The sequence below is a fragment of the Cydia strobilella genome, chromosome 1, assembly GCF_947568885.1.
Source record: "Cydia strobilella chromosome 1, ilCydStro3.1, whole genome shotgun sequence".
NCBI classification, from domain to species: Eukaryota; Metazoa; Arthropoda; class Insecta; order Lepidoptera; family Tortricidae; genus Cydia; species Cydia strobilella.
In genome coordinates this window covers 5460806-5480785 of record NC_086041.1, presented here as the reverse complement: position 1 = coordinate 5480785, position 19980 = coordinate 5460806, and the positions used below count along the sequence as shown (strand labels likewise).

At 36.1% G+C, this 19980-nt stretch overlaps 3 protein-coding genes across 13 annotated transcripts in view; all 3 read right to left on the bottom strand.

Moving 5' to 3' along the window:
• Positions 1–19980, bottom strand: part of LOC134755528 (tight junction protein ZO-3-like) — a 119422-nt gene that overhangs the window by 27742 nt on the left and 71700 nt on the right. The window contains exon 1 of one of the 11 annotated variants that reach the window (XM_063692075.1): positions 19136–19523. The exons of 9 other annotated variants lie outside the window; for them this stretch is intronic. In XM_063692075.1, coding sequence (XP_063548145.1) covers positions 19136–19204 — 69 coding nt within the window. In that variant the 5' untranslated portion in view covers positions 19205–19523. Of the gene's footprint in view, positions 1–3119; positions 3268–19135; positions 19524–19980 lie in introns of those variants that run through there. One more of the 11 variants, XM_063692083.1, reaches the window with a different exon arrangement.
• LOC134755333 (uncharacterized) lies at positions 5265–6595 on the bottom strand. The gene has a single exon (XM_063691800.1). It carries the CDS (start codon positions 6132–6134, stop codon positions 5334–5336), a length of 801 nt encoding a protein of 266 aa, XP_063547870.1. The 5' UTR covers positions 6135–6595; the 3' UTR covers positions 5265–5333.
• Positions 7113–8603, bottom strand: LOC134755328 (PIN2/TERF1-interacting telomerase inhibitor 1). The gene is made up of 2 exons (XM_063691796.1): positions 8254–8603; positions 7113–7982 (listed from the first exon to the last, which is right to left on the bottom strand). Exons 1-2 carry the CDS (start codon positions 8531–8533, stop codon positions 7117–7119), a joined length of 1146 nt encoding a protein of 381 aa, XP_063547866.1. The 5' UTR covers positions 8534–8603; the 3' UTR covers positions 7113–7116.

Below are 19980 nucleotides of genomic sequence, written 5' to 3'. Positions count from 1 at the left end.
AAGATTCCACTTTTCGCTGATCGTCATATTTTAAGTAACTATAGGTACCTATGTGACTTTTTCTTTTGGACATATATATAGCCTACGTTCTGTGGTAGTAGGCAAGAGACATTTGTGACCTTTGCAAAGGGACTAAAGAGCAAACGGTGACGCATCGTTTAATGGACACCATTATAAAAGAAGCCTGTCTGGCGCACATGTCACGACTTGTCTCGTGCTTTACAAATTTGGAATTGCTAATTTAAATTCCAGATACAGTAGAGCAGCTGAACATTCCACAGTATCACCTGGGGCCCATTTCTCGAACGGTATTAGACTAATATTATTAGCCCACGAACTGTCAAATCGTATGGGTTACCATGGCAGCACACTAATAATATTAGTGTCCCATTAGCATTAGGGGCCCATTTCTCGAACGATATTAGACTAATATTATTAGTGTGTTGCTATGGAAACTCATACGATTTGACAGTTCGTGGACTAATAATATTAGTATAATATACATTTCGAGAAATGGCCCCCCGATAGAAATTGATGACAGGATCTTAACTAATGTAGCTAATATAAAAAGAGCTAATTGAGTTACCTACTTTAGAAAACGCATAAAGGGAAACTAAATTTATACTTGTAATGTAACGGCATTCACAAAGCTGGTAGTCATTGGTTTGCCTATAGGAAAGTGATAGAAAATAATGATGTCCATGCCCCATGCCACATATGAGTGGGATTGTACTTGCAATGCCAGCATAATTTGGAATCAGATACCTAGGTTTAGTTATTTATACGCCCACAAGTTAACTATAAATAACAATTGATAAGTACAAACTGTATAATGTTTCATTCATCGTAAGTGTGACTCATCCAGGATCCCGCCTGCATGCACTTTAATTCCTTTTAGGTCAATAAAAGGAAGACGTTTGCAAAAAAAATGATTAAAAATATGAGGAACAGGTACCTACCTAACTTAATCGAGGCCTGTTTCATAAAAAGGTGGTTCTCTTTATGAAGTGACTCATTATGCGGGAGATTGACCTGGCAAAGACCATTTACTTTAATTATCCTAATCCTCCTTTATTCAACAATTAATGCATAAGGTCTAAAATTAAAGATTAACAGATATACTAATATTTTAATTTTCTTCTAACTTTAAATACTTGCATGTACTATTAATTAGAGCAAGATCCCATATGTTAACCGAATTATGACAAATAAAATATTGATGGATTGATTGCTTGCTGTAAGTAACTATTTGTGCTAGAATCTATGACAACATGCTATTAACGAATAACTACTTAGTTAGCTTGTCTTATAAATACGCTAACCGAAAATTTCTAACTGTTCCGAAAACAACTAGAAAAACAGTTATTAGAAACCTAGTTTATATGCAAGTAGGTGTAGGTACGTACGGGTTAGCACAAAATTAAGCCTCGATCACCCATTCCAGGCATTTAAAAAAAACCTAGAAAACAAAATGCCTCCTAATGCGCCTAGGGACACGGCTTGAGATGAATAAGTACCTCCACTCATCGGTTAATTTTTTGTCTTATGTTGAGAGAGATTAACTCTCAAAGCGGTTGGTTCTGGTCAATTCTGGTGTATTGTATTGTATAGTAAGTACCTACAGTTAAAAACCGGCCAAGTGCCAGTCGGACTCGCGTTCCAAGGGTTCCGTACATTTCACAATTTTTAACAATGTATTTTTTAAGTGAAACGTGAGTGAAATGTCTAAAAAATCCGTAGGAGTCCGATCAAAAACTAAGTAATTAAGTCCGACTCACGCTTGACTGCACATTTCTAATAGGTTTCCCTGTCATCTATAAGTAAATAATTGGTTTGTGTATTTTTTTCAAAAAAAAAATGACCCAGTAGTTTCGGAGGTAAAGGGAGAGAATGGTAATTTTTTTGCTATTTTTTAAATAACTTCTAAACTACTTATTTTAAAATTACAAAAGTAATATATTTGAGATTCTCACAATGATATGTAACACAATGAGCTCTTTCTTTCGATATGTAACACGATATAGTTTAAAAAATATTTGTTTCTTAATTATCTCATTTACCCCCTAGTTTAAAATTCATGTTTATGTTACACGTTCATCTTTGTCATCTTTAACTTAAGAGAGCTTGGTCCGACTCTATTACTCGTATTTTTACATACCATCACCAAAGCTCGTACAGTCAAAATGCGGGAAAACGGTGAAGAATACAATTGGTCCGAGGATCGGCGTAGCTGTGTATTATCTCCTTATTGTTTATGGATAGCTGTATTATGATCCCGACTACTATACGAGCTAACAACGGTTAATTTAATGACCACTTTCGCCTGATCTGTGATTTCTTGTATAATTAAATTCATCAGTGTTACGAATTATACGTTATAGCACATTATACAATCGGCCGCGTTATAAAAAAACCGGCCAAGTGCGAGTCGGACTCGCCCACCGAGGGTTCCGTACAAGTTTCACTATTTTTTTTACAAATTTACAGTTTTCAGATTTATCCCTGTATTTGTAGTGTAAGACAATATTAATTGCCAAATGAAGTTAAAGTGACGTCACAAAGTTTGTGACTCCCCCTCCCCCATGTCACATTTCTTGACCCCTCCCCTCCTCCTAAACGTGTGATGTGATTAATGGATGACCCCTTAAATTCGCAACTGAACTATACCCCATTTTTTTAGCGTTAGAAAAGACTCCACGATCTTGACGTGTCTTTTTATTGAAAAACGCTTTAAAAAAATAGTAACTATATATTATATTACTTATAAAACCAAGAAACTTTTTTAAAGAAAATTTTACTGCTATGTATACCTACCTATTATTGTATTAAGGTAGAGTCTGTGCGGAAAGAGCGGTCGTGAAATATGAGGGAAGCAATACATTCCATGACTCTTCTCTTCCCGCAAAGACTCTACCTACTGTGTGGATTAGTATTGTACCTATTACCATGTTAGAAATTCCTTCAGATTTAGCGCCAGCTCGGAAACGAATCAAGTAAGTAAGATAGTACCTACTTACATGTTTATCTTTGACTGTGATGAATGTCGTCAACAAATTCCAGTTCATACCTACTAAACTTACTACAAAAAATTAAGTGGCAGACATGTAAAAAATACGGACCTGTAGTTTTTCAAATCCAAAGTTATCCAATTTCATCATGCAATCACCATATCACGTTACATTAATATCAATCACTTCGCGCGTTTGTTGTTACAGTTTTATCTTACGTATCAAATGCCCAATTAGTAGTGGTAGGTATTTTAAAATTAACTGTTTTTATTACACTCTAAACCCAATTCACGCATACTTTTTAAAACATTTTTTAACACACTGAAATATACAACGGTCAATTAAGTTATGCAAACGGCCAGTGTCTTGATTATTTTTTTATCGAATAGGCTTCCTCAAACGCGTCGTTCGGATTACTTTTAAATTATGCATTATATTTTAATCGTACACCGAAGGTTTTGTCGTAGGCGTCTGATGATGACGCGGACCAACGCCGTATGAGATTACAGAACTGCCTTGTTTGAAATCAGAAGGCAGTAACAAGTTATATTGCCAAAGTTGAACGTCCACAGCGCCTAAGACTACTTAATAGTCTTCGGTTATTTTTCGAGTGGTCGGGTTAACATAAGTACCTTACCTACCAAACAAGAGCGTTCGGCACGCGGTAATACTATGCAAATGTACTACTGTTTTGTTTACCCAGAACTTAGCGGTGCTAGGTGTCGTGAGGCAGACCGTATTGACTAAACATCTTGGGAAAGCAGGGGACAAGCCTTGAGTATCGATTGGATAAGCCCTTATGATGTAGCACGTTACCTACTTGTGCGTAAGGTTTCAAACGCACTGTAGCTCTCTATAACTGTTGCTGGCTTGAATGTAACAGAGTAAGCTGAGTATTTGCCGTGACCTGAATTATGTTATGCATCAAAATTATTACAGTTTTCAAACGGTGCTCTCCCTAATACTTAATATAAAAAAACTTGGGTTATGCTATTAGTAAGGTAGATACCTATATAATACTTACGGTCAAAATATAATAACTGACAGCGTGCATTCGAGATGGCATTACGTTACGACACTCTAGATAGCTATCTCACCGCATCCTAGAGATGCGTAAATGGGTATTTTCATTGTCTTGAAAAATATTTAATCAATGAAATAAATTCCGCAGGTAAACTAATTAAGACGAAATTGGCATCCTTAAAGTAGCTACAACTAGGTAATAGAGTCCTGACACAAAATTCCAATAACTTCATAAAGCCGTCAGGCTCCTAGCAAACGGTATGCGGCCACATCATTATTCAGTCTGCAATATGACCACATGCAACCCCAACAGAATACGTTCAACAACCACACGAGAAGATCTTTCGTCCCTTATCACCAGAGCATAAGGTATTCATTCGATTGCACGATTTACACGCATATTTTATCATACGCACATCTAATTTGGTATTATTTGAACCAGACAATGGTCATTCTACTATCTATTTCAGAGCGTGCTTAGTGAACAGTCCTTGTTGTAATGATGAAAAAGTTGTTATTTGTATAACTGTATTTGTGTAACTGTGTTTGTATTTTAAAGATGTATAACAAAATGGTATTCAAATAATCTAATTATGATGCCACACAGGCCTGGGACAGGTATTGAAGACAATTTGAGATACAGAATTTCATAAATAAAATCCTTTCCTCATAAAACGTGGTAATTTTAATCCTTTTTATCATTATTAAACAATTATGATACATTCAAATTATCAATGGGGTCCTTTCTTCTGCTAGATGTTTTTTTTTTTATATAGTAAAACTACAAATCTTAAATTAAAAACTAAGTCATAGCAACATACTTGAAAGAAAACTATTTTAGAGAGTTTAACAGATTTAGTTATTGGAAATTGGGGGCCTGAGTGTTAATAAAGGCATTGGCAGTTTTGCTGTAACTTTACCTATGTTTCGGAAAACAATGAGAACTGAAAATTGTGGAGTGAAGGACAGGATACAAACACTAGATGTGTTGTTTTCATTTCGACTTTTTTTTGTACCAGCATAACTAGTATGCTTATGCATGCCAACTTTTATGCTATCTTCTGGATATTTCACTTTTAAAATTAGAGAAACTGGCTAGAGTATTGGATAAATTATTATATCTAATACATAAGTGACACAAATACACATTTACACATAAGTAATTCCGTACATTGGTATTACGGCACTTTTTGTATTTGTGAATTGAAGAAAGAAATAAAAACACAAAATATAAAATCATTGATCATTGAGTATAATTATTTTGGAAAACAATAATGGCTTATATAACTAGCATTAAAAAAATTATGTATACCCAGGCAAGGAAGCAAAATTAACCCCTGAAAACCCTAACACCTCATATGGATCTCGTTTGATAGCTTGTATTATAGCTGGCCGGTTAAATCTCAGCTCATTCAAATGATCTTGTTTTATGCTCTTAATTTTGTCTATAACTTTATTTCGATGATTTAATTCTGGGTTCTGAAGCAACTTTGTTAAGCTCAGCAAATCATCTGGTAATGATAAGTTGTAATCTTCACTATCTGTAGTAACACTACACTCCGCTGGTTTTGTGTACTTCTTAGGCATCGGAGGACATATGTGGTCTTCAATTTCCTGTGTATGTTGTTCGCCGTCATCATCAAACACAATCTTTTTATTTCTTGTACAGTGGCATTGATTGTATCTCTGACCGTCATCACAATTATATCCATATTGCAATCTACTATGGCCTGGTCTATCAATATTCAGTAGATGCCCGTACTTAACCTCAATTTTACTAATAACTGCCAAACAGTTTTGGTAAACAGTTCGAAGTTCGGATAAATCACTTTCACTAATTTCGTTAACTTGTGTGTTATCTTCAGACTCAGTTTTTCTTTTCTTCGATTTCTTTGAGGACGTCCTACCGCGCTTTTTACTGTCTTCATTTCCTTCTTCTTCTACTAGTTGGTCGCTAGAGGAGGCATCTGAAGGGCTGTCCTCTTTGTTGATGAGTTCTCGGATGTGGTTGTTAATCATAAGATACTTTTTCGGCTCCAGGATTTCAGGTTTCCTTATCACCGCTATTTCAACTGGACACTCGTTTTCTTCGTGAATTACCATTTCTATTTATTATAGGATTCTTCCTCCGCAATTCATTAGATAACTTCAGTTATTTCACAGAAACAATACAGCGTCGAACATAAACACGTGCGCAAACTGTCAATTTGTATTTTGACATTTATTTACACGATTTACAGCTGACAGTTGTAGTGATGCACCAATTATTTACAGGGTTATTTTTCTATCGGTAAATACGTTGAAAATCCGTTCCATCTTGCGCGATAGGTTATTTTCTAATTTTGTAGTCTCACATGTGGTTATCTATTTTCGCGAAGTCGCCAAATGAAGTTAAATCATCCAATTGTTTTACTTTTTCTCGTATTCGTTTCAGAAATGATAAGCTCCGTTATAATCGACTTCGTAACAGGACACCACTAAACTATGCAACATGGCGTAGGCGGGGCCGAGCGCGCATGCCTTTCAAAATGGCGGCCGTACGTTCCGTTCCACATATGTTATCAATTGAACGCCAGACATTTGAGAATATCCAGTGATGTCGCCAATAGTAAAATCGGACTAGTGCGAGTCGGACTCGCTCACCGAGAGTTCCGTACTTTTTAGGATTTAAAATACAAATACAAATGAATATATTTCATTACTTTTTACAGATTAGATTTTTTTAGGATTTGTTGTTGTAGCGGCAACAGAAATACATCTGTGAAAATTTCAACTAGCTATCACGGTTCATGAGATACAGCCTGGTAACAGTCAGACGGACAGCAGTCTTAGGATTAGGGTCCCGTTTTTATCCCTTGGGTACGGAACCCTAAAAACTAAACATGATTATGAACCCACTCTTCTAGAAGTATAAAACCAGTCTTGCCTTGAAATATGCTCTATAAATATATTCAGATATTTCCGAAACGGGATTCATTACAACGGAATAAGAGTGATTTTTAAATGATTTTGGGATGACCCAATTTCCGAAATTACCTGAATACACCTACATATTTACCTATATAAAAACAAAACAAAATGTTACTTATTCATGATTTTTATTTTTCTTTTTTTTCTTCTTTGGAACATAATTTTCCTCTTCTCGATTTTCATTTTCCATGACATTTTCCTCTATGACCTGCCGCTTTTTAGATTTTTTCTTTTTCTTTGTTTCACATTTCTCATGATTTTCATTTTCCTTCACAACATTTTCTTCCAAGTCCTGTCTCTTTTTTAATTTTTTATCTTTCTTCGTATCACCCTCCTCAAGGTATTCATAGGGTATACAGTTGTCACTATCACTATTGAAGGAATCTTTTTTCTCAGATAAAGAACATTGTGTTTCTAATACTTCATCTGAATTATCCACTTTCTTGGACTTCTTTTTTTTCTTTTTCTTCATATTTTCTAAACTTTCTGTAGCAATTGGTATTTTCTTTTCTCCACTATTTGTAATAGGTTCATCTTTTACATTACTTTGTACATTAGATTTGTAAAAGGAAAATCCAAAGCCAGTGGAAGCATTTTCGGACTCGGGGATAGTATCATTTGTTGTACCTGAAAATCCTCTGAAACCACAATCTGCATCATCTTCATACTTGTTCTCATTGAAAGGTACGGGCACTTTATTTTTAGAGGTAAAAGCTTGTAATTTGTTTTTAAAATAGTCTGCCATACTGCCTTTTTCTGTGAAAACTTGTTCTGTTGTTTTAATGTCCTCCTTTTGCATTTCTTCCTTTTTCTTATCAGGCTTTAGCTCCTTCTTGCCGAAGATATTGGCTAGGTCTTTCTCACTGTAGCGGGACAAGTCCTTAGCTCGTGTAAACTTATGAAAATGTACTCTCGCTTTGCTCTTCTTTGATTTTACTTCTAAAGAAACACCACTATGTGTTTTTGATTCTTTGTCGTCACCTGAAAATAAAACATTTGGTTATAATCATTAATTATTAGATAATCTTACAAAATATTATTGACTTCTAAAGTAAATACAGCACAAAAGTTATTAATCAAACATTTATTCAGCAAATAGGCCACAGGGGCACTTTTACATGTCAATTTTTACAAGCAATAAAATTAACCAAAAATTACAAAAAACAATTACATATATGGAATCAACAAAATATTAGATACTATGTTAGATGCATCCAGTCTAAATGTCAAATTACACAAAAAAAAAACTTACCATTAGATAAATTCGCCAGTAGAGCGTTAAAATCGTCCTCATGTTTGGTCCACTGGTCATTGCGATCCTCAAAGCCTAAGCCTTTCTCATCATTTTTGTATCTAGCCACTACATGTTCAACAATTCCATTTTCTTTAGCACCTAACCCCTTCCCGGCGCTCCAACCCATTTTCTCCAGCATACGTTGCCCGAATTTATTGGCATCTTTGCTCCAAGCACTGTTTTTGGCACGTAGATTAATTACTTTCTGTTTACGACGAGGTTCCGCTAACATAGCCATGATTATTTTAATAAAATAACTCCGTCTACATTTCTCACAACGTGATAAATGTCAAAATGGACGATCGTAAGCATGGCGTCATCGGACCAATCACAGCGAAGGCTATTTGAACGTGCGCACAGCGTTCCATTCCACTGTCACGAGTGAGCGCTGGCAATATGAATTCTTTGATACACATTTTTATTTCAATAGATTATATCATTATAAAATATATTGATTTTTTATAAACGTTGTGATCACCATACAATAAAAATCTATTTGTTTCTTATAGGTTTATAACTTAAGCAAAATAAAATAAAACTGAATGTGACGTACAAAGAAACGTAACGACAGTAAAAATAGCCAAACTCAGGGGCTGCGTTCCTTTGGACTCAAGCGACGTTTTAACAAGTTTGTCAATGTCGCATGATGTCCAAAGATCTTTTACTATAACAAGATCGTGCCCTTATTCGAAAAAAAGGGGCCGAGTGAGAGATGACTTAAACGGAGTTTGTCCCTTTCTTTCTTACCCTGGCCATGTTGTTAGAAAAGGACACACTCCGTTCGACTATCCTCTCGCTGGTCCCGTTTGTTTGTATATTGCTTTGCGGAGTTTGCGCAACCTTAATATAGTTTGTCAAAGGACTGTCATTTCAAACATAGACAGAGAGACTCATATTATCTTTGTCTTACACTAGTACTAGCACCCAAAAGAAAAGGATGAATATAGGTTTTTGTTGTTTTTATTTACAAGTTTATGCTTCCGATGTAGCCCACAAGATGGCAGTACCTACTATGCACAAGAAAACGACGAGAACGATAGATGGTAGCACTTGCTTTGGCAATGTACATGTTTATGTTTCCGATTTAGGTCACAAGATGGCACACCCTCCAACGCGCACGGTCCATTTTCACTAAAAAAAGTTATTTAGAAAAATAAAAATACAATCGCGTACTAGTTAACTGGTTCTTTTAATACCGAGATTACCGAGTCTGTAGTGTATCAATACGCCACGCCGTTACGGCACGATTCAGATCATGAATTCGTGATGGATGAGACAGTTGTCTTTTTTCGTCACGGGTTAGAAGCGTGATGGGAATCCGAAGGAGTGCCGGATTAGTTAATAGACAAACCAGATCATGGCAACAAGCTATTAAAATAATGAGATATATTATGTGCAGCAATGCCTCTTGAATTAAGCTCACAAGCATCCTAGTTAATGACGATACCCTTACCCACTTTACCCAGTATTATGTGTCTCGGATAATTTTTAGTATTATCTAATACTTCATAATCATAATACGAACGGTGGGAAAAGGAGACGCAACTTAATTTATTAGTAGATTCAATATTTAGGTGGTTCTATTTTGATCCTTGAGTAGTTAAACTAGGTACCTTTCTTCGGTGTCTTTTATAGAATTCAACCTAGTATTAGTTAGATTATCATTAGTTACGTAGTTAATAAAAGTTCAAGAACCGCATCCCGGTAGAACGCCATACTTAAAGACGGAAACTCGTCTATCAATATGAGCAAAGATGAGTATGGTGGAAACCGTTTACATAATTTTATAATAACTATGAGATTATATTCGTTAACTAGTAGACGAGCATCATTTGTACGTAGAGAGAAATATTCAAGGGTAAGTAGATGAGAAATAGATAAGTACTTACCACTTATCTCAAAAATGGTAATATCGGTTCCGGCGAAATGAGGCTTACATCCAACTAATCAGGGAGGTACGGTAGGAAACTTATGAGGCTAATCTAGTAAACCTACCTATTAGTTCAATTCAATTGCATTAAATATTCAATTTCACCCGATTCAGTTCCCCGATTAGTGCAAATATTAAAAAAAATATCGTGAAAATTTAAATTAATTAATAGGATCCAACTTAATATGCGTGTTTTAAATTAATATTCAGATTTCAGATAATCAGATAATATTTATTATAATCTTCCCGGCACCGCGGCCAGGTGCGCGTTCGGGGAAAAGTAAAAGTTAGTTTTCGAGAGACCACGATCTATTATCGTATTATCTCCAATTATCCAATCTCAAAATTACTGTCTCATGTTTAAGATAAACCATTGTTTGAAATTAAAATTTAGGTAAAGGTTCTAGGAAAAAGAAATGCCATTACCCATGTTCTTAGAAGTGCATCAAGGTGTATCTGCGCACAACTGTACGTATTATTATTATTATTATTAGAGATGTATCTTAAGTGGAGGCTGAATATGTTACATAGAGTGTTTTTTCGACTTTTATTTATGCATAGCTTGCGCATTTTAAGTAAGTAGGTAGGTCAGACTCAGACTGAATAACATTTACTAACCTGAAAAACTTTAAAATATTGTTGTTTCAAACATAATTTTAAATATAGACTAAGAATCATGTAGGTATGTAATCTCTTCTTTCTACATAAACATATTGACCACACGCGCCAAGAACATCGATACAGTTAGATAATAGCCTCTAGGCCTCTATTTCACTTGGGACCGCAGCAACGTCCGAACGCTTGAAAGTAGACACTATGCAATGCCATTAGGAAGAAAGCTGTCCGACCCGCTGCAAGCGACACAAGCCAACAACACGTATATTGAGGTAAAACTAGTAAAGTTAGTACTTTACTTGCATTTTATTGTGTAATCCGTAAATTACAGACATCTGTGGAAACTGAACATTGAGATTCAATTAGGAATATTACGCGAAACTGCGTAGAGTGCGCCACTACCACAGTCTGAGATTCTATCAAGAAACTAGAAAATCGAAATTTCGTTATCTAAATCTCTGTCACTTGCATATTCGAGCGATTAAGAGGCAGATATCGAAATTTCGGATTCGCGTTTCCCGGTAGATCCTCTGTAATGTTAACAAACCGCCTTGATGCATAAATGTCATATTTTACTGTCTCTGAAAACTTGTCAAAAAACTGTTAAAGGCACAGTATGCATAAGTTACTCTATGGTTTACTGAAAAGGCTAGTGCTGCACTCTGATGGCAGAACATTGCAGTAATTCCCTCTATTCCAAAGGCCGATTACATTTTACTGCAAAACTTATGGGTATAATTTACTATTACCTTTAAACTATTTCTCAGTGCCTACAAGTATGCTTTACACGCATCTACGCGTTTAAATTTTAATTGAATCTAACGGTTATCTAAGTATGGAGGCTTTGATGTCTGCGCCGTGTAAATACAGCTAGGTACACTTGACTTTTATTGACTGCAATTAGTTCAAGCTAAAATTATACAAGATGCGGTAATTTATGCAACTGCGTGTACTAACATTACCAATCATTTCAATCAAGACCATTTATGACCATGGTGAGAGTTGCTATTCAGCCAGTCCGTTGGCTGAATGCGTAGCTTTTATGGTCAGTGAAAACGCGTGAAAATGTTGCCTTACCAGAGAGATTGGAACGGCGGAAGGAAGGGTTTGAACTTTTGACGTCGAGTTTACGTAAGTATAGGAATAAAATATACCTGACATAATCGTAAATTTGCGAATTAATGTGGCATATTTAATCAAGTACCTAATTTACATACAAATTAATAGACACATATGTGAATAAGTAATTTAATCCTGTTTTTGTTTTTACAAAACGTTTATTTTTGAAGGCGCATAAAATTAAGTACGAATTAATTAATAAAAATAATTCAGCCTATATACTTCCCACTGCTGGGTCCTCCTCTCATTAACATCAATGAATTAACGTTTCTAATTTACTTATAAACACTTTAGCCTTTTTCCGCGACTTCGTCTGCGAGGAATTATGATGATGATGATCCGAGGGCCTCATACTATCTCCATACCAAATTTCATCAAAATCGGTACAGCGTCTTAAGAGGTAACAGACAGAGTTACCTTTAATTTATAATATTACGTATGTATAGGCAGAACACTGTACAGATTATATAAACGAAATAAAAATGTGAATGATAAATCTTTTAGTTATTTTGTCATCGTTTGCTAAGGGATAAATAAAATTACTACCTATACTTAAAGTACCTGTTAGATACCTGTAGAAAACTGTAACCTACACAACTAATAATGATTGCAAGGTTGTGACGAAGTAAATCCATACTAATATTATAAATACTAATATCTGTCTGTCTGTCTGTGTGTTCCCTCTTCACGCTTAAACCGCTGAATCGATTTAGATGAAATTTGGCATAGAGATAGGTTGAGTCCCTGAGAAGGACATAGGATAGTTTTTATCCCGAAAATCATCCCTTAAGAAAGTAAAAAGCGGGTGGAATTGAGATAATTAATGAAGTGTCTGCTAATTTGTGTGCATAATATGCTCAAATTGAATAATTGCTATAAGACTTTCTCCAGTCGCTACTCTTGCTATTCTTACTCTAGCTGGGGTTACTAAGTCCACGCAGACGAAGTCGCGGGCAAAAGCTAGTACTTAATATTATAAATGCGAAAGTCTGTCTGTCTGTCTTTCTATCTGAGTGTTCCCTCTTCACGCTTAAACCGCTGAATCGATTTAGATGAAATTTGGCATAGAGATAGGTTGAGTCCCTGAGAAGGACATAGGATAGTTTTTATCCCGAAAATCATCCCTTAAGAAAGTAAAAAGCGGGGTGGAATTGAGATAATGAAGTGCCTGCTAATTTGTGTGCATAATATGCTCAAATTGAATAATTGCTATAAGACTTTCTCCAGGCGCTATTCTTACTCTAGCTGGGGTTACTAAGTCGGCGCAGACGAAGTCGCGGGCAAAAGCTAGTATATACATAATACGGTATTACCCATTATCAATTCAGCTATGCTGCGTTAAATTCGCCGGCATTTCACGTCTTGATAGCTTGCTACATTTAAGCACAGAATAAGTAATAGTATTATCATATTTAAGTCTTCATTATCCATGTGAGGCAAGACGCCGTGCGATATTGCTCGGTTATTTTCAAGTTATTTAAGGAGGCAGGAAGTGCTACAGACGACCTACTAGGCTGTACTAAATTTAACCCAGTGCATTGCTAAATTAACTTGGCAAACTTCCGTAAGCGAAAGGGCCGCGTTTGGTTAAGTCGTTTCAATTATGAAATTGAAACTATCGCATGGAAGATTGTGTGCTATTCAGCTAGCACTATCTCAGTTCGGATACATAATTCAAAAATATTACACAACACAAACAGGCATTGAGCTAACATCTTGTCAATTAATTTATTCGGTGTTTTTTTGTGCATATAAAGTGATGTAAGTATTGTTTTTTCTCGGTAATCAATCTGAATAATCTGACCGTCGAACTCAGCTCAGAGGAGTCAGGCGTTGGCAAACTTTTAAAGCCATCCACATTAAAAATCATGTTTTATGTCAAAGAACCACAAAAGGTGGTTTGACTAGTCTAAACCTTCTAATTGTTAATTGTTTCTTGGTGTCTTGAAGAGCCGCAATTGCAGGCCCATGCGGCTCGCGAGCCGCGGTTTCTCAACAGCTACGATTTAAAACTTAGGATTTTTATGCTATTTTTTTATACTACGTCAGTGGCAAACAAGCATACGGCCCGCCTGATATTAAGCAGCCTCCGTAGCCTATGTACGCCTGGAACTCCAGAGGATTACAGGTTGACAGCTTGGTTAAATTATGACTTCTTTTAGGTCAAAACTAAATCTAGAGAAAAAATCTATTGAACCATATTGTAAAAGTTTTAAAACTTAGGTAAGTGTTAGGCACTTATCGGGTCAATAAAGTTTTGATTGCCAGCTAGATTGTAGAGTATAAATTCCTCGATGACGTCATAGATTGGCAATGCCCACAACTCTATAGGCCACAAGCTGAACACGTTCAAACGCCTTTGAGCGATTTCTTATATAAAACAATCGAATGCCGAAGCGGAACTGACAGATCCTGGTTGTGAAATTAGATTACGAGTAAAAGGGGTTTTATTAAACACATTGTGCTTTGGTTCTAGTATGTGTTGTAGATAATTACTAGGTAGGTACATAATCAAATATTTAATAACTTTTGTATTAATCACAAATAATGTTACTGTTACCTAGTAGGGCGATACATATTCCTAGGTAGATAAATTATTCAATCCTTTACTAATTGACTTTATTAATAATAGGTACAAAATCAATACTAATATGAATTATAAATAATACGACAGTAACTCTTTATGTCTGTTACCTGATTGAGATGAAATTTGGATCCCGGGAATAGGATTAGGATAGTTTTTATCCCTTAAGGGGGTAAAAGAGGGGTGAAGTTGGCTACGGAAGAGGTATATGGAAATACTAATACTGCGCGTACAAAGTCGCGGGCAATAGCTATAAACGAGAGATATGTAGGTATGTATGTACAAATATTATGCCATCGTCTGTCAGTGACTTGCGAAATTCCTTTGTTTAAATAGCATCACAAAAAAGGAATCCTGCCACTCCTAAAATAGCCGATAACAATGAGAGAAATACCTGATATTTTGACAAGTGCGAGTCGGACTCGCCCACCGAGGGTTCCGTACTTTTTAGTAGGTATTTGTTGTTATAACTGTCAACTGTCTAGCTATCACGGTTCATGAGATACAGCCTGGTGACAGACAGACGACAAGTGGTGTCTTCGTAATAGGGTCCCGTTTTTACCCTTTGGGTACGGAACCCTAAAAAAGCAACAGTTATCACCGGAAACTGCAGGACATGCGCAGTAGCCGACGTGGGAATATTAACAATTGCCCACTATTAACTAATTCTGAGCCTTATTGCATGGACATAAAATCCAAGAATGATCAGTGAGTGGTTACTGTTAGAACATACCCAGAGGTAACAATTGCAAACTCGTATCACATTATTCGCGTATTTTTGGGATTTGAACTCTGATTCCATTGTGTAAGGTCGCTTATTGTAACTACTTAGATTTTCAGCAAGTGTAGATCTTAGTATGACTCATTTCGGGGTTTAAGATCTATATTTACTAGCCATAAAACAAAGAAAATACTTGGAATACCTTTTAAGACGGTCAAACAATAGATGCTTATCAGAAACAACAACCTTTTATGTTATAAAATTAAGTTTTTATCGACCCGACAAGTTCGTTGCAAATTTAGGCTTAATTTAGGCTGTTTCTGGGTATTGTGACTAATGCGATGACTAAAAATAACTTTAAAAGTCAAAAGTCACCGAACTGGGTACTTGTCAAGTTGTCAGAGACCTTTAGTGATTGCACCACTGCCACCAGTCCACCACTGGTAGCCTTATACCACAGATGTATGTGCCCTGTGCCTTATACCCAAAAATGCTTTAATGGACATATTAAACTTAATGAATACTACATTATTATGTACTTTATAGCATTTTTAATTAAGCTTTTAATAACTTCAGACTGAAGCAACTTACTTCAGACTATCGAATTTATGGCTATAATAGTCTATTATTTCTTCTTTTCTCACTCATATCCAGGCAGCTATCATTCGTTTAAAACTTGTTAAGCAACTAAACTTTAAAAAAAGTGTCTTACTGTTTCATGAACATCCACCTGTCACTATGTAATAATTTACGTTATATTCTGCCACATGTCACATGTCACTCAAGGTTTTCGTCAAGGCCCTACTTGAGTTTCACGTCGCAAAATATAAAAAAATCGTAAAACAGTGGCAGATATGGTTTGGAAGTTCATTTTGTTTGGACATTGCCTTGTTTAGGTACTGGGTTGTTAAATATGTCAACCATTTATATAGTTGCAAAATTATCAGCACTTGGTTTAATATACGATTTGACTACTAGTCAAATCAGTTTCTTTTTAAAATATTTAGATCAGTACGGTTTAACTCACCATTATTTTAGTCGCTTTTGGCGACATGTCCAATGTCATGTGTGTTGGTGGCTTTTGGGTTCAGTTTCTTTTTTCGAACTGTCAAAACGATTTTGCTACTTTATATGAAATACTAGCATGTGACGTCACAATCAAGTTACCTATTCTTTAAAGTTTTATACGGGTTTTAAAATAGAAATTGTGTCTAAAAATAACTGCTGTCTACGTTTCTCTATTAATCTTCTGGTGCTTTATTTTATGCATGGTGTAAATATTAGGTTGGTATTCTACCTGTCCAATATTTGGTCCAATGTGCATTAATTGCGTCTCACTCTCTGACTAAGCAAAATGTGAGACGCAAATACACATTGGACAAAGAATTTGGACAGTTGAAATACCATTATACCACCATGAGGCGTGTCTGTCAAGCCATTTTCGTCAGTAGAAAAAAGCGGCAATTTTCGTCCCATAGAAAATTTGAATTTCGCGCCTATTTCTACTGACAAAGTTGTTTGACCGGCTATACCTATGATTTACTAATTGTATTATTAAATTGAAGTCTAATTGGTAAGTAAGTTTGGCAAGAGTCGCTTGTCAGTGGAGCATAATAGGCAGAGAGAGTACCGTCTTTCTTTTATGCTCGTATTTTAATATAACCCCAAAAGAGGATTGAGTATATTATAGGTACATATGTATATTATTATCAGTTTCGGTGGTTTTACCTTTACTATTGTTTGTAATTGCATATTCGTGCCAGTCGTGCGTGGCACTACAAAAGCTTTATCAATATAACAACTGACATATGCAAGGTTAACGGTGTATCAGTATCACGGAGGCTGAACGACACAGCCCTCGGGCCACAGAAAAAAAGAAAAAAAAAATTGCAACCACTGGCCGCCAGCTGCGAATTGGCGCGAAACAGGTTTTCGGTGGTAACAATGGTGACGTCACGTGGTCTTTGATTTCGGATTAAAAAAATTAAGGGCCATTTTGATGGTGTGTAATGTTAGCTTCGTTTTTATTTACTTTGGCAGGTGGAATATTTAGCAATGGAAAGCGAGATGCGGAACATAATCACTTTTTCATTGTGGATACTTGGATAGTAACTTATTCTGGGATGAAAAGATGTATGTAGTTATACAAAAAGGAAGAAAGGTTATGTGGCTGGGTGTCAGATATTTAAAGACGATGCCCATTGCAAGTGCAAAATGAAATGGGGCTAGAGGAAAAATAAGGAAAGCTGACCCCATATTGTGAGATCTTGGTCTAACTCTATGCTTCTTACTGCTCCTTTTTTCTGACTTCCATTTCTTGCGACAATGACAGCTTCTTGGATACAAATTAAACAGTACAAGCATCACGGCTTAGTCTGGTGACAGCTGTATCTCCTGTTCATTTAAATTATCCAAAACTATTCTTGTATGAAAATTAACAGCATCCATAAATTTCGTAGTCTGTTCTGTTCATGTCAGTCACCAAAAATGTTCTTTTTAAATGACATCAACATCGTAATTTCGGTATTTTTAGTACATTCTGTTAGCTCTTTCCCCCAAGTCCGACCCGATGTCAGAACTATTATATATAACTGTGCCGATGTGTCCATCGCTGCAGACATGTCTTGGTCTAACTCTAGTAGGATGGACCATGTCGGTAAATAATGAACAAAATAATATTGAAACAAAAAGCTCAAGAATTATGTCCCCTCCAACTAAAAAAAATTCCTCAAACTAAAAGAGTCCATAATAATCATATCAGTTAGCTGTCTTAGGAGGTAAACTGTCCAATGATTGGCAGATTATAAGCACCCAAAAGAGCCAGTCATCAGTCATTTTTGTAAAAAAAATTCACTAACTGCTGCCTTAAAATAAGGTTGAACCGATGGTGGGGTGCCGACAATAGGGTAATTTACGCTATATCTTGCCATTGCTTATAAATTCACGATTTTCACGAGTATACATAGTTAGATGAATATAATATGCATGCCTATGTTAAACTATTTTGAAACACCACGAAAAATATTTTAAGTTTTAATTTAATTTTAGCCGATTTCCTCTTTAATCTAAAAGACTTTAACGCGCTAACGAACTTCGGTGTTAGTTACGTACTTATACTACTTACTACCTTAATTTTATGTCCAACGTGGGTGTGATGTTGTGATACTGTCTATCGACTATCATCATAGGTGGCAACGAAATATTGTTTTTCATTTCTTAGTGGTAGTGGTGATATATACAATAAATGAAGGGTACACGGAAAGAACATGTCTAGTCACTTCAGTAACATTTTGAGTAGTCACTGTTTTAAAATTTGGAACCATGTCAAAATGTATGGTAATTCCGCGACCAGGTCTTTTTTAACTAAAGTTGTGTTACATATATATACAGTGGTAGCAGAAGATATAACTAATAGTTCATTAAGAGCTCTACATTTTGAAATGAAAATCTCTTTTTCCGAAAAAAGGGACTAGACATGTTCTTTCCGTGTACCCTTCAAATGTTGTGTAAGTCAACAGTATCGTATAAGACTGTAATCTAAAAGTTAGCATAAATATAGTATTTATATAAGTATATAACATGATCGCATAATATGATCATATAGCTGAGCCGTTACAAATATAGCTAATGTATACCTAGATAGGTATAGGATCGGTTAATACCTTCTCTAACACGCTAAGGAGATATAAACTCTAAAATGTACGTAAGGTTCTAGAATAAAGATATAAGTAGGTACCTAGTTAGCTAGGTGTCTAATTGAACGAACAAGAAATGTATCAAATGATTGAGAAGTCATTGTACTTATCACAGATAGGTAGGTATGCTATAGCAAACGTGTTTTGCCTCATCGATACCTACTGAGCCGGCTTACCTGAGAGTCCGTCCGGACGTGGTTCAGATTATTCACCACTAATCCGTTGTCTGCTGCCATAGGATCCATTCTACAAGCATTATACACTCACAGTTTCAAAAACAAAACACATCACTGTCCTTCGCAAGTTAACCGAACACACTTTCAATTCAATTCCACAGTTGCACTCAAAACTTAACTAGGAATAGTGAGTACAACTACAACAGGCCACTGCCTCCACAAAGTAAGGCTTCACTGGCTTACTTTAAACAAACGAGTTACACAGCCGAGCAATCGATAATTCACACAAGTTAATGACATTATGAATGCACAATTATTAACAAAATTAAACTAAAGCTACAGAGCCAGAGACGTCTGGCCGGTCCTAAGGACGCCAGGCGGCGAAAAGTTTCAACCGTGCGTGATTTCTGGCCGCTTTCAAAACCAAATGGTCATATAAGCTATCAATCTTTGCATACCAGTGTGGTGTGGTGAAACAGACGTATTCGTCTTGATATATTTCGCGGTAGGAGAGAAAGGGACGGCGGGCGCGCAGGTACGTCGTACCGAAGTGGACGAACAGTATCTACAGGTTTTGCTCTCCCACTATAAGGAGGCATGGCGCGGACTCGGAGAGCCTCGGAGCTTGAAAGTTGTTGTTGAAAAAAAACATAACAAGCGCATAGTCGCTCGGACGGCTCCTAGACACAGGCGATTTTTTACGTTTTGGCCTGGCCGTTGGGTAAGAGATAAAAGGTTTAGATGGTCATCTCATCTCTATGAATCATATCGATCGAGACCATCGAGAGAGCTTATAATGATTTAATATCGGTCGTTATCTACGCCTACTTGATACTTAATGAGAA

Coding starts and splice junctions, on each gene's coding strand:
- LOC134755333 (XM_063691800.1), bottom strand. CDS start 6,134: ATGGTAATTCACGAAGAAAACGAGTGTCCAGTTGAAATAGCGGTGATA.
- LOC134755328 (XM_063691796.1), bottom strand. CDS start 8,533: ATGGCTATGTTAGCGGAACCTCGTCGTAAACAGAAAGTAATTAATCTA. Junction 7,983..8,253: donor ACTGGCGAATTTATCTAATG/GTAAGTTTTTTT, acceptor TTTTATTTTCAG/GTGACGACAAAGAATCAAAA.